This window comes from Portunus trituberculatus, chromosome 42 (assembly GCF_017591435.1).
Source record: "Portunus trituberculatus isolate SZX2019 chromosome 42, ASM1759143v1, whole genome shotgun sequence".
NCBI lineage: Eukaryota > Metazoa > Arthropoda > Malacostraca > Decapoda > Portunidae > Portunus > Portunus trituberculatus.
The window spans coordinates 5806580-5822500 of NC_059296.1; the positions used below are offsets into that span (position 1 = coordinate 5806580).

Here is a 15921-nt window from a genome sequence, read left to right on the forward strand (position 1 = left end):
CACTACAAAGCTTTCTTAGCAACTAACACTACACTTAACTGCCGGAGCCCCAAAGAACCACTTGCAACAAGAACACAACATAACCATCACCAGGAAAGAATTAGAGGACAACACCGACATCATTGACAGCTGCCCAGACGAAAGGAAATTGTACATCCTAGAAGCCCTCCACATAAAAGAACCCGAGGTTGAACATACGAGCAGTAGACCTACAAGCATTGGCGAGCATGAAAAGATCAAGGCAACCTAGCTCTGCAGCTGCACCAGGAGACGATGTGCCAAGTGAACCAGCCAATCGGCGGTGCCGTAGCCCACTCCTTGCCGCTGCTGAAGCTGGCAGGTGGGTATAAGAGGAACGCAGACACATGCGGAGTCACTTCCACTCCAGACCCGGCAGAGGAAACACCAACCCATCAGCTACTGAGGAAGGGTCAAGAGACCCAAAATCTGGATATAGCAGACATGGCTACCTACGGTGAAGCCATCACGCCCCTTGAGAAAAAGAATAAGACACTTTTAAGGTGTAGAGGAAATACCTTAAAGAAAATCATTAACGCCGAATTGGCTATCACCTTTAATGAAATATGCCTGAGAGAGAATCTCCTGCCCACATATACTTTTTATATATATATATATATATATATATATATATATATATATATATATATATATATATATATATATATATATATATATATATATATATGGTCTCAGCCATTGATTCAACATCTGGAAATAGGAAGCTGTGTTTAGTTCTGCAGAAAATCTACAAACAAATATCCATTATGATGAGAAATCTGGTGTTGTGACGAGGCTAAGTTGGATAAGAAGGCTGAGTTGGGTAACAAAGGCACTGAGTGATGGAGCTCACAAGCACTATTACCAATGCAAAGCTGGTTATTTATTCTGCTAGTTGTGACATTGTGAATTAACACACTCATCTGGACACAAAGCATTTCTGCCTTGTAAGCAATATTTATCACACAAACATTCTCCTCTCATTCTTTCTCTCACAAGGGTGGTGTCCTGTGATGCAAATAGCAAGTCAGGGGAGCTCAGAATCGGAGGTGTTGTTTCTACTGAATGCATAAAAGTTTTGCATTGTCATAAGTTAAGGTGTGTGTGTGTGTGTGTGTGTGTGTGTGTGTGTGTGTGTGTGTGTGTGTGTGTGTGTGTGTGTGTGTGTGTGTGTGTGTGTGTGTGTGTGTGTGTGTGTGCGCTCTAAAATGTAGTGAGCTTTAAACACTATGGCCTACATTGTGTAATTACTTGAACACCAAAACAAACAAATTTACTGCGTAGTCAATGTTGTGAATTGTCCACAACTACCTTTGATGGAAGCAGGCATGATGCTGGAATGCCACTTGTAAGTACATATATACATTGTAAAAAAAAGTCTTATAATCTGGAGACCACTGCACCAGAGTCAAACATCACAACTATAAGATAAATAAAGGTCTAGCCTTGCATCATTGCATGCACTATGTTGACTCCCACCACATTTCATTTATTAGTACTCTGCATTCTGCAATTCAAAGGCATATGGTCACATCAATAGAGTGTTTTGGCCTTGCTTGGTAATATGAGGAATGGGTAAGTATCTCTGGCTGAGATGGTCACCTACCTGGCAACTTCTTGGTCCTGAAGGAGGCATTTGTGATGAAGGTTTTGGAGAGCGGAGTGTTGGTGGTGGTGGAAGGGGTGAGTGCCACGCTGATCCCCATTGGACCATCGCTCGGCTGACCTGCAAAAGAAACATGACACACATGATTACCGCCATCAGGAGCCTTGAAATGATGTATCATGTTCAAAAAAATTGCCAATGATTCACACACCACCACCGTTTCATGCTCCACACATCAACACTCTCTTTTGAATATTTCCAATAGGTCTTTGGAACACAGGCAGGTTTGTAACCATGCATAACACAGCCATTGGAATGTCTCCTTACCACTTGGGTTGACTTTGAGGGAATTCTTGATGCCATTTGTCATGAGAAGAACATCAGCAAACAGTTCATATTGTGCCCTCATGTGTATGTCTTCCAGAGCTTGTATTCCCAAACTGGCAAATTCGTTGAACCTGTAAGGATGAGCCATGCTGATGAAACTCACTGGTCCTGAGATGTATCTTTTGCTATTGTTATACATCATCAAGACTTCTGCAAGACTTACAGACAAAAAGGCAATATGATGATACCAATAGTGCATAAATTTGAACATGGGAAAGACAAAACTTGTATTGAAAGGCTGATATAGAATAATGCAAAGAGTCACTCTTCACTAGGACAGGCTGGATGGTTTAATGCTACATTCATTTGTTCTATCATTTCTGGACATTTAAGAGATCATGACTGAGAATCACACATACATACACAAAACAAAAGTTGTCATGACACATGCACAACCTATGAGGTGATCATTCTGAGCAGACCTCCCACTCACTCATCTCAACCAATTAGGGAATGCCTCTTAGAGAGAGAGAGAGAGAGAGAGAGAGAGAGAGAGAGAGAGAGAGAGAGAGAGAGAGAGAGAGAGAGAGAGAGAGAGAGAGAGAGAGAGAGAGAGAGAGAGAGAGAGAGAGAGAGAGAGAGAGAGAGAGAGAGAGAGAGCAGTGAAGTAATCAATTTAGAACTTGGTGTTAGCAGAACAGAAAGGTGCAAGAATATAAGAGGAATGCATATTGGTGTATCACAGGCCATCTGCTGCCCATGCACAGTGAAGTGACATCCAAGACACCTTTACCAACTCTGATGAGAGGAGAGAGAGAGAGAGAGAGAGAGAGAGAGAGAGAGAGAGAGAGAGAGAGAGAGAGAGAGAGAGAGAGAGAGAGAGAGAGAGAGAGAGAGAGAGAGAGAGAGAGAGAGAGAGAGAGAGAGAGAGATAGAGAATAAGAGAGAGAGAGAATATAAAATAATATCATTACTATTAGAACAGTAAAAACAATAATATCATAATACTGATAATAATAATAACAACAATAATAATAATGATAATAATAACAGTAATAATAATAATAATAATAATAATAATAATAATAATAATAATAATAATAATAATAATACTACTACTACTACTACTACTACTAATAATAATAATAATAAGAAGAAGAAGAACAGCAACAACGGGGAACGAAGAGTAGGAAACAAACATAAAAGTCAGATTAAGAGCAGGTGTGTGTGTGTGTGTGTGTGTGGGTGTTGGTGGATGGGCGGGCAAGAAAAAGACAAGATATGTGGGAAGAGAGTGAAGGACACAAGAGACCAGCAGAGTGGCTCAATACTTGTATCAATATTGCTACAATGACCACATCTTTGGAAAGAACACCTGGAGGGAGCAATGCATGAGTGTGAGAGACAGAGAGGCAGAGAGACAAAGATGATGAGACAGAACTCTGTTGGCACCAGAGCAGTGGTGGTGGTGGTAACCTAATCCCTGACTGAGACAGCTGACAGAGTGAAGAAGGAGGCCCACCCAGAGAACAGTGTTTACACGCACTACATCTTGGTCCAGGAGACCCTGGGAATGAGTGCTGCTACTCTACCCTGCTGTGAGGAAAATCAAAATTAAAAATAAGAAACAAGCATTTGAATACCAGCCTCCGGCCAGCTGCAACAAAAGAAATGGTGAAACAATGTCATGAAGCAGATAATTATCTGTGGCTGGAACTGGGGATTCCCTGGAAGGGTCAATCATTGCAAACTTGAATTGGTGGCGAAGCAGCAGCTGCTGATTAATTCTCACAGTTCAGTATTTAAACACTTCTCAGCACTAGAGTATTTTGATTATCACAATTATCAAACACAAAGACAGAATTCCAAATCTGAGGACGGTGTAGCATCTACACACAACAATTCATAGAGATAAGCTTTTCAATGAGATGAAATATCAATTTATGCTCAGAAGACACACTTTAGTCTATTGAGGGGTGGTGGGAGGGTTCAGTTTAAGGCACTAATTCCCAATACCAAAAGCAAGGTTCACTACTGAAGAAATCCTTCTATTTTCAGCTCAGAGCTGCAAGTCAGCTACACTCAAGGAAGAGAATTCCTGAGTAAGGGAGAAGGGGACATAAGGCAAAGGGAATACACTATGCAACTTGTCCAGAACCACAGGGTGTGGACTCATTATTTACACAGAAAATAATAATACACCCTCTGTCTTCATGCAACCTCTCCTGGGACAGGGAGCCCGAGAAGTGAGTCCCTTGCAAGCACCAATGAAGCTGATCTATGGCAACACTACCTGCGCAGTTTGACATGGGGACTATGGTAACACTGTCCGGCACAATTGGGCATCATGGCAGGACAAAGCGTTCCCCCTCCCCTGGTGGCATTGTGGCTGCAAACACTTACAGCATGAGCAACAACAAAAAGAAAAGCTGAGCTGTGTTGAATAACTTCTGAAAATAAAGGTTATCAGCTGAAGACTGTACTCACAATAAGCAGACTTATCACCATCTCTGTCTTGAATGAAAGCCAAAGATAGAGTAACATCAATGAATAGACAATCTGCAATATCATGTCACTGTGGATGTAATATATTATTAGTTCCATAAACCTAATATCACTTGCAGTTGCAACTACTACTAGTAGGTACTACTGTAGTCCACAGTGTTCCTTGCAGTGCAGGGTAGCTCCTCCAGACCTTGCTGCTTGGGAGAACCATTAAGGTCTCTTTACTGAACCAATATCACATAACATTACTTTTATAATCTACATAAAATACAAGAAAAATATGCATTATTTAAGGATCTCCTTGACTTTACTCCAGGTCTAGAGCAGCAGCTTTATTTAGCTAACTTTATAAATCAAGATCAGAGTACATAGTACTAAGTGCATCAGAAACTACCTCTACTTGCTTGGCTCTAAGAAATGCATTCTCTCCTCCCTAAACCTGCAACAAATGTACAATGGTGGAGTGCTGTGCTCAGGAGTCACACACAGCCTGAGGGAATGTACAAGAGAAACACATTACAAAAACACACACCTAGCCATTCTGAAATAGAAGGAAAATACATTACGTGATTACAATACCACATTGATTACACACAAATATATATATATATATATATATATATATATATATATATATATATATATATATATATATATATATATATATATATATATATATATATATATATATATATATATATATATATATATATATATATATATATATATATATATATACACACATACTTTCCAGGTACAGTGATTCCTCCATCCATCATCAAGATGAAGGCACATAACATAGCGACACCCACTGTTTTGTGACGTAACAGTAAGTCAAGAACTTCAATGGACACACACTGATACTGAGAGAGAGAGAGAGAGAGAGAGAGAGAGAGAGAGAGAGAGAGAGAGAGAGAGAGAGAGAGAGAGAGAGAGAGAGAGAGAGAGAGAGAGAGAGAGAGAGAGAGAGAGAGAGAGAGAGAGAGAGAGAGAGAGAGAGAGTGTATGAAACACCACATGCAACTTTAAAGCAAGAGTTCTTTTAAAACACAAACTATTGAGAGGTTGACGTTACTCTTTTCAATGTGGTGGACTGTTGCCATGAAAAGATAGATATGCAATACATGTATACCAAAGAGTCAGTGAAGGTGGTGAAGTGTGAGCCTGGTGTAAATGTAAACCTGTCAGACCAACCACTTGCTGATTCTCTCTCTCTGGCCTGCTTACAACTACTCTGGTAGCTTATACAGTCCCTCCCTTCCACACAGTCCTGATTAACAACCATTTCTTTTTCTGTCAGTCACCAGTGGTCTCACTCATACTTATGGTTACTGCCTCTACTCCTCCCTTGCAATATAACTCACAATTTTTTTCCTATTCTATCTACCTTAGTGGCACAGGAGCTAATCAGTATCTATGTATACTTCATGCTCTCAAAACACTCTCTCTTTTCTATCATCCTGCCACTGCCTCTCCTTCCATCAAGAGTTTCAAGACACTGACACACAGGAATGATCTTACTACCTTCATTATGGCAAGCAGAAGGACTTATTTTTCAAAGTTTTTTGTGTCCTTGGTCACTATTTCACACACACACACACACACACACACACACACACACACACACACATGTACACACACACACACACACACACACACACACACACACACACATACACAGAGAGAGGAATGAAGAAAGAACTGAGGAGGAAAAGACCAAGTTTTTTTGGAGGATGAGAAATGGGAGGCTGAAGAAGTGGTGGATAAAACAGACGGAATAGACATTACACTGACAGAAACATGGAAGAAAGAGACTAGGAATGGAATTCAAGTGACTTACATGAATATAGATGGATTTCTGTCTAAGAGGCTGGAATGTATGGATTACCTAAGAAACAATGAACCGGACATAATGTGTGTGGTGGAAACAAAGTTAAGGCCCGAAATAAAGCTAGATTGGTTTGATGTAAAACACTACAAAGTATGGAGAAATGATAGAAAAAATAAAGGAGGTGGTGGTATAATGGTTCTTACTAAGGAAGATCTGATAGTGAAGGAGGTGAACTATAGTAAGGGAAATGAGGAAGTGATAAGTATGCTTATAACAGATGGCAAGAGGGACATTAATATTATAACAGTATACATACCACCCAGAACCAGTGCTTGGGAATATGAACAGTATCAAATGGTAATGAGAAATACTCTAGACAGAATGAAGCAGGAACTCATCAGAAAGGATAGAGTGATGATAGTCGGGGACTTTAATTGTAAGGAAATAGTGTGGGAGGACTACGAAGTGGTGAACAGTGGTGAGTGGGCAGAGGAATTGTTAAACATAGCAACAAATAACTTGATGACACAGTGGGTGAGATCACCAACAAGGTGCAGGGGACAAGATGTTGCAGCAAGGTTGGATTTGGTATTTACCAGGGCATCTCTAAAAGAGGAAATTGAACATGAATGTCCCTTGGGGAAAAGCGATCATGATGTCCTAAGCTTTGAGCTGGATACGGAATTAAGCACGGATAAGATTGTGGAACACAGGGAGGAAAAATTAAATTATATTAGAGCAAATTATAACCATATGAGGGAGTTTTTTAATGAAATTGACTGGTCCGTGGTATACCAGGAAGGGGATATGCAATTGAAATACGATAAATTTATGGATTTATATAACTCTGCTGTGAAGAGGTTTGTGCCATATCACAGAAAGAGAACTTTAAATAATAAACAGAATTGTGAAGAAGCAAAAAAGAACAAAGAAAAGGCATGGAAGAAACTTAAGAAAAACAGTAATGTATTATCAAGAGAAGTTTACAAAACAGCAAGGAATAGATATGTTGAAGTAAGAAGAACAGCACAAAAGGAATATGAACAGAGAGTGGTGGAAAACTGTGATAGTGACCCTAAAATGTTTTACAAATTCATAAATGGAAAACTAAATAAAAAGGAGGCAATAGAAAAGGTAAAAATGGGAAGAAGTATATGAGGATGCTAGAGATATAGCTGAAATTTTGAACGACAACTTTTGCAAAGTGTTTACAAAGGAGGAGCATTTTATGGGAGAAGGCCTACGGAAATAAAGCAAATGCAGGACATCATGGTTACTAAAGAAGATGTAAGGAAAATTATAAGCAATCTGGATATTAATAAATCAATGGGGCCTGATGGCATATCTGGGAGGTTGCTAAAAGAATGTAAGGATCAATTGTTGAACCCCGTATTTGATATTGTGGAAACCTCCATACAAACAGGAATAGTCCCGAAAGAGTGGAAAAGAGCTGACATTGTGCCTATATATAAGAATGATAGTAGAATGGAACCGTTAAATTATAAACCAGTATCGTTGACTAGTATATTGTGCAAGGTATGTGAAGAAGTAATTAAAGCTAAGTGGAGTGAGTATCTAGAAAGTGAAAACATTCTGAGTGAAAGGCAGTTTGGTTTCAGAAAAGGAAGATCGTGCGTATCCAATTTATTATGTTTTTATTCAAGAGTGACTGACATACTACAACATAGAGAGGGATGGGTGGATGCTATCTACCTGGACTTGAGAAAGGCCTTTGATAAAGTACCACACAATAGACTGATGTGGAAACTAAAGAAAATTGGAGGAGTAAATGATAAACTAGCAAAATGGATGGAAAATTACTTAGTGGGAAGAGAAATGAGAACAGTGGTGAAGGAAGGAAGTCCGAGTGGAAGAAGGTAACCAGTGGAGTTCCACAAGGGTCAGTGCTTGGTCCCATCATGTTTTTGATTTATGTTAATGATATGCCAGTAGGAATTGACAGTTACATGAATATGTTTGTGGACGATACTAAAATTATGAGGAGAGTAAAGAATGTGGAAGATTGTAACAAGTTACAGGAAGATCTTGATAAAATATATGAGTGGAGTAAAGAGTGGCAGATGGAATTTAATATAAACAAGAGCCATGTTATGAAAATGGGAAGAAGTAGATACAGACCAAACAGGGATTACAGGCTGGGTGATGAGAAAATTAAAGAGACCAATGAGGAGAAAGACTTAGGAGTAACCATGCAAAACACTTTGTCACCGGAGAAACACATTAACAAGATATTTTGGAAAACATATAACATGCTTCAAAATATTGGCCTTGCATTCCACTACCTAGATGAAGGAATGATGAAGAAGATATTATGCACCTTAATAAGACCCCAGTTAGAATATGCAGCTTGTCTGGTCACTGCATATGAAGAAAAATGTGAAGAAGGTGGAAAGGGTACAGAGGCTGGCAACAAGGATGGTACCAGGACTCAGGGAGTTAGACTATGAGGAAAGACTGAGGAAACTGGGGCTGACCACATTAGAAGAGAGAAGAACAAGAGGAGACATGATAACTATGTATAAATTGGTGAACAAGATTGACATATTGGACAGAGAATTGATAAAGGTGACCACAAGTAATTATCTCCGAGGACATGGAAAAAACTAATAAAGACATCTGTCTAAATGACGTGAGAAAGTACAGTTTCCACGCATCGTAGTATTGATAAGTGGAATAAACTGAGCAGTGATGTCGTTGATGCAGTGTGTGTCAATCAGATGAAAGAGAGATATGACAGGAGTGGACAAGGAGACAGGACACAGAGAGCTTAGCTCGGGTCCTGTAATACACAAATAGGTAAATACACACACACACACACACACACACACACACACACACACACACACACACACACACACACACACACACACACGCACACACATGCACACACAAACACACATATACCAAGTAATAATAAAAGTCGAAAGAAAAAGAGAGAGAGAGAGAGAGAGAGAGAGAGAGAGAGAGAGAGAGAGAGAGAGAGAGAGAGAGAGAGAGAGAGAGAGAGAGAGAGAGAACACCTAGAGGCTTGCCGAAGCTGCTCCGTTAGGCAAACTCTGTGGGGCGGAATAAGGCATCACGTTATGAATCTATAGAGGAAGAGAGATGAAAGGAGAGTGACGCACCTTGAGTAATGGAAGTGTGCGAGAGGCATGCTTATGCTGGTGATAGGTGGCAGGTCATGCAGGCTGCGTTCAGCTGGCCTGCAATGATAACACATTCACGTACACATACACACATAAAGGAATAACAAAGCATAATGCAAACTCGTCATGCCCATGCTGAGAGGAAAGGTGCTGGGTGGGTGCAGCTCGGGATATCACTTTGTGAAGCTTTAAGGTCTAACACAATTATTAAAAACAAATTAAACTGATACACATTGACTCAAAAAACTACGTATACTGATGCCATGCTACAAATTGTGCGTGGGGAAGTAAAACAAAATTAAATATTACTAGCAGTCCTAGAATATCGATACATAAAAACACATCACATATCTATCTAGTGCAGGCAAACCCTGCTTAACAAAGGGGTTACGTTCCTAGAAAACCCTTCGTTAAGCGAATTTTCATTAAGCGAACCAATTATAACAAGTTTAACCCCTGACTTGAGCTTCCATTGAGAGTAAACAAAGCGAGAGTGCATCATAGTACAGTAAAAGGTTTAATGAAAGTAAAAATTATGAAGTTAAACATTTAAGCAGTTTAATTTATGACTAAGTCATTATAATGTACACTAATGTATGTATGTAAGTAACTTTATAATGTTGATGATCTTAAATTCATGAAGGGAGGGAGAGTGGAACGGGAAATACGCTAGCTGGCAACCTGTGGAATGTAAACAAAGGGCGCATCATTGTACCACATAAAAAAACTTATGTACCACATTTCCACAAGGCTTTCCATTTTATCCATTGCAGAGTCATGAGTTCAGGTGGTTCTTTTAGCTTGCAAGGAAGATATGATCTCACCAGCCTTCTTAATAGAATCTGCTGACTTGAAAATGGTAGACAGTAGATGGAGTCAAGCCATGGTGGGAAGCAATGCTATTAGTTTTCTCGCCTCTCTCGTGTCTGTGAATAATATCCAACTTCACTTCGAGAGTAAGAGACTTCCTGGTCTTCTTAGCAATGCTAGGCAACATTGCAGGGCGTTTTGGTGGCACGTAAAGCAAGGGAAGACGAGCTGCTGCTGACGCTGTTATTGTTTTGAACTAGTGGAGTGAGTGATGCGTGTTTTGTCCACGAGAGGCACTGGTGTATTCAAAAGCCTGTCAACTTGCGTGACTCGGTGGGGCTTTCAAACTTGGAAAAAATTACCTCGATAAAATTTCGGTAAAGCGAGTTTGGTGTTCATTAAACGAGCAGATGGTAGTAAAAGGAAACCTTCATTGTAGCGAAATTTTGTTGTGTGAACCTTCGTTAAACAGGGGTTGCCTGTATATCCACAATAACTGTATTCTAGTTCCATTCTGCCATCACAGCAGATTACTGACTTGAATCACATCAAGATACAATGGATCTCACTCAAATAAATCAAGCTGAGTCATTGTCCTTAACACAAGAATCAATCTGCAACTTTCCCAAGACTATTTCCTTAAAGCAAGAGTAAGATTAATTACCACTGATGGCAAAAATTGATCACAAATTCTAAGTCTCTTTCTGCATAAAACACAAACCTGTACACAACTGACTCAATAGTAAGGCACGGGAGCCATGACACATCAATCACAATACCAGTACTAAAATTTTCAGACAGGAAGAACAAATTCATAATATTAATGATAAATAATTATCATGATCTACCACATACCTATTCCATGCTGACATTGCTTTAAGCAGCCACCACTACTACAACAACTAATATTCCTATTCATACTTAAACAAAAACACTTCTCAGATTTATACTCCTAAAGCTTCAAGACTTTAATTCTTTTCTCCTAACTGAACTATGGTACTATACTTGTAATAGCACCATATTTGTTTGGTTTTGTAATGATGTGAAAATTAAAATCTTTGCTCCAAGTAGGAGCAGCTGCCAACCTGATGATGACAATCTGGGAACTGGTGCATCCATACCACCTTCACTGTACAACACCAACTAAATCTCAGTTCAAAGCTTAGCTCCTTCCTGGTGTTCCAATACAAGCACTTGTGCTACACAGAAGATGGTCACCTCTAATACACCTTTACTAGTCTGTCCTTACTTCAGCTTTCCAAATCCTATTTCCATATATAACTTTCTTCACAGGGGTTGTGGTGGGATGGTTAGTAGCACTGGCTCACAGCATATAGATTCTAGGATTGAATCTACAGTCAGGCAGAGACATTATCTCAGCCTGTCAATAGTTACACAATTGTTCTTTCTTTTTCAGCAATCTTGGCTTAGGTACTAACTTAAATACGGTCATAAGTGAGTCGCGATCTTGTTGTCTGGAAGGAACACATGGCCAGCAATCTTGCAGTCTACATGTGTGTAGTAGTGGAATGTTGTAAATCCTACCCTTCTGTTTATTTGTGTGATGGACTACAAATGTTAAACAGACACAGCCTAGCAATTGGATAAAAAAATTAGTCCATTAAAAAGTCCTACTACCTAATGAATCTATGTATAGCACAACTAGAACACAGAAAATTATCCCTAATGACTGTAGTGTTGAGGTTAACATGATGAGTAAACTCCTCACACACCAGCAGCTGGATGGTTTTGGCTGCCTTATCTCTCTCCCACCTCTAAATGATGGTGGCTGGTAATCTTTATGGAGAGGGATGGGGAGAGGCATACTGCTGGGTAGTAAAGGCAGAGATTTACTCATCATATCAACCTTAACACAAATGGAAAACTCAGCAAAATAGCCTCTCTTTGACTGCTTCAAATGCATTAATCCACAACAAATTTTAGTCACCCATATTTGTAAGCTCAAAATGCTTCTAAGCTGCCAAGAAACAGACATGGTGCAACTAAGTCTGGCTGACAGAAGACTCACATGGCGAAGTACACAGCATGCAAGAACTCCTTGAGGAGCTCCGAAGTGACAGGTATCCTGGGTGTGGGTCTTGGGTACAGGCCAAAGCTGCTTTCATTCCCATAGGAGGAGCGGTGGTGGTGGCCGGGCCGATTGAAGCCCTGACACAACAGCCTGTCCAAAACCTTAGGTCAGTCTGGTGCTCATCACCTTAACAGTCAAATTTATAGCTTTTGGAGCTAAGCTTTCCTACGACACAAAGTTTATGCAAACTTATACACTAACTAATGAATGGTTCTTTGTTGAAGTACAACAATATAAGTATTAGAGGTCTTTCATGATAAAACATTCTTTTCACTAATTACAAATAAAAATAAAAAAATTGTTAAAAAAGACTTAATACTTCTTGCTTTGTGTAAATTTGAACTATTAAAAATTAGAATACCCAACCAGAAAAAGTTCAATAAAGCAACACAATTGATTGACTACTGACAGGCTTATGAAGTTTACACTGGAAAATTATGAATAAAAATCAAGAGTAAAAAACAATTCAAAGCAATAACTTTAATTAAAGGAATAAATGAATGCCTTCGTTCTACGGTTTTCATTCCAACACCTGCAATATGTGAGAGAGCAGCATTCACACAGTACAGTTACTTCAGCCTTGATGTTGAGCCACAGAGTGTTGATATGCACACATGAGGATGGGTAGTGGGGAACAAAGAATGAATGAACCACATTACTTGGAAACAGCCTTGCAGAGGTGCACAAGAGCAATCTTGGGCAAGGTGGCCAAGCGAGCATTGAAGGCGACCATGATGGCCGTGGCCAAGTGGTGTCGTGTGGAGGCTGTGATGGAGGTCATCTGGGTGGGGGGCCCCCACCGCACAGAGTCTGTATCTCCTATCTCCAGTCGCTGCAAGGAGCCCACAGTGAAGGAGGCTGGTGCTAGGCTTTCAGGCTGAAATCATTTCACATTGACTGAATCATAGAAGGGAAAATATTCAGATTACAGAACACACATCTAAATATTTTATTTCTGATGGAGAATGGCTGCATGTGACATGGATGAGTGGGCAAAGATGTGCATGTCTAGCAGTGACGCTGCCTCCAGGGTTCCTGTGGAAGGTTTTGCCGCATCTTGTGCAATCAGAAGACATGGTCAGAGAGAAGAGGAGGCTGGGTCTGCTATGATCTATGAACTACTCCCTGCTCCCTTTCCCTTTGTTTGTTTCATGTAAAGTTGTGTTCCTTTCCTGCTTCTGACCTACATTAGCACCTGGCACTGCAAGAGTCTACCACATTATATTTAAAGGACAATTATGGAACATCATTATTGAGGTTAAAATATCAAGACTGAAACTCCACACCAACACCTTCAAAATAATTAGATATAAAACAATAGATTTCAAAATAATTCTCAAGCACAGTAAACTACACATTTACTGGGATTCTATCAAATAGTCAAGTACATGAACTCACTCACCAATGCTGAGATGACCAGTCACTTTAGCTACTTAAAATAAGGGTTGGGAATGTTGTGCATGTAGGTAAGTGTAGCTAAGGAGATCTGTGAAGTCTGAATTTTGCTTAACTGTATATATACTTAGTTATGAGCTCCTCTACAAATCCCCAGACAGTTAATGCCACAACATCTCACCTCATGAAAGACCGAGGGGCGTGCAAGAGTGGGCAGGCGGAACGGCGCAATCCTGGGCTGCCCCTGTTCATCAAGCACCTCCATGTTGTACAGTGCCAAGAGAGCCACCTCCACACTGCCCACACCCTATAGAAAGACACGGCAGGCAAATACATGTATTGAGGAGTCTATATACAAAAAAAAAAAAATGAACACACACAGAAGAAGAAGAAAGAGTTTTTCTGGAGAATCTTGGATATGAGACTGAGGAAGTGGTTCATAACCCAGAAAAGTACAGCAAGAAAGGACTAAAGAAACTTACGTATGAGCGGAATGTAATGTATTCCAACATAAATGGAGTGATATCGGGGATTTTAGAACTCAACGATTACTTGAGGGACAAGAACCCAGATATTGTGGGTCTTACTGAAACAAAACTGAGAGAGGGAGAAGACCTGATGATGGTTGGAGAAGGAAATATAATGTTTGGAAAAGAAATAGAGTAGGTAAGATGGGAGGAGGAGTGATGTTGCTGGTTAAAAAGATATAAAGGTGGATCAAGTGAAAGAAGGTATGGGAAAGGCAGAAGTGCTAAAGATCAGAGCAGAAACTAATGAAGGAAAAAGAGGCACTACATAGTGGTGTACGTACCACCTAAGACAAATGCATGGTCAGTACAGGAATATGAAGAAATGATAAGTGATACAGGAACATGTCTGGAAGAAATGTTGGGTGGCTGTGAACGAACTATAATGATGGGAGATTTTAATTGTAAAGAGGTGTGTTGGGAGGACTGGTCAATGGAAGGATCAGAGACAACATGGGGAAATACACTATTGACACTGGCAATGGAAAATGTGTTAACTCAGTGGGTCAAAGAAGATACTAGGTTTGGAGGAGAGGAGCATCGTCAAGACTGGACTTGGTCTTTAGTACAGAGCCAATGGTCATTGAGGAGATGAGGGTGGAGTGCCCTTTAGCAAAGAGTGATCATGCAGTTTTGGAGTTCAAGGTGATAGATGAAGAGAAATCTAGAAGAAATGAAGAATATAAAGTGGGAAGATGGAATTATGCCAAGACAGATTTTGGAAACCTAAAGAAATTCTTTCAAGAGACAAATTGGATGAAATTCAAGAGTGCTAAGGAGCAAATGAAAAGTGGAAGGAATTTATAAAAATATACAAAGAAGGTGAGAAAAATTTGTACCAATAAGACAACATAGAGAAGTTGGAAAGCAGGACTGGTTTAACGATAGATGTGAAAAGGCTAGAACAAGAAAAGAGGATGCATGGAAGAGGTGGAGAAGGAAAAGACGGATTAAGCAGTGGGAAAGTTACAAAAGAGCAAGAAATGAATATGTGTTGATTAGAAGAGAAGAAAGAAAGAAACAAGAAAAGGATATAATTGATAAATGTAAAGACCAACCAAGGCTTTTTACAGACATGTGAACAACAACATCAAAAATAGAGAAAGTATTGAAAGTTTAGAAGTAAATGGAGTATGCAGTGAAGATCCCAGGAAATGGCAGAGGCTATGAATGGATGCTTTCGGAAGGTATTCACAAAGGAGACTGCTTTTGACAAACCACTGGTAATGGAACAGAAAGGGATTATGAAGGAGTTTCAAGTAACTGTGGAGGAGATCAAGAATATGATGGGGAGTTTAGAAGTGAGAAAAGCTGTGGGACCTGATGGGGTATCAGGATGGATTTTAAGAGAATGCAGGAGCAACTGGCAGAAAAAGTTTGTGAAGTAATTGATGCCTCATTAAGGGAAGGTGTAGTGCCCCAAGACTGGAAAAGAGCTAACATTGTCCCAATCTATAAATCAGGTAACAAGAGAGACCCATTGAACTATAGACCAGTGTCACTTACAAGTGTGGTAGCTAAGATGTGTGAGAGGGTGGTGAAGAATAGATGGACAGACTTCTTGGAGAAAATGACATACTTTGTGAGTGTCAATTTGGTTTTAGAAAAGGGCGTTCATGCACGACAAACCTGATATGTTACTA

At 39.8% G+C, this 15921-nt stretch overlaps 1 protein-coding gene across 9 annotated transcripts in view; it reads right to left on the bottom strand.

Moving 5' to 3' along the window:
* Positions 1 to 15921, bottom strand: part of LOC123517762 (hyccin-like) — a 40009-nt gene that overhangs the window by 17428 nt on the left and 6660 nt on the right. For 3 of the 9 annotated variants that reach the window (XR_006678572.1, XR_006678573.1, XM_045278183.1), the window contains exons 4-10: positions 13933 to 14058; positions 13016 to 13233; positions 12294 to 12446; positions 9434 to 9511; positions 4245 to 4340; positions 1952 to 2082; positions 1625 to 1744 (exon numbers count right to left, since the gene is read on the bottom strand). Coding sequence is in view for 4 of the 9 variants with exons in the window: in XM_045278183.1 (XP_045134118.1) it covers positions 1625 to 1744; positions 1952 to 2082; positions 4245 to 4340; positions 9434 to 9511; positions 12294 to 12446; positions 13016 to 13233; positions 13933 to 14058 (922 nt within the window). In the remaining 5 variants the exon portion in view is untranslated. The remainder of the gene's footprint in view (positions 1 to 1624; positions 1745 to 1951; positions 2083 to 4244; positions 4341 to 9433; positions 9512 to 12293; positions 12447 to 13015; positions 13234 to 13932; positions 14059 to 15921) is intronic. The other 6 variants (XR_006678576.1, XM_045278185.1, XM_045278186.1 and 3 more) reach the window with 3 other exon arrangements.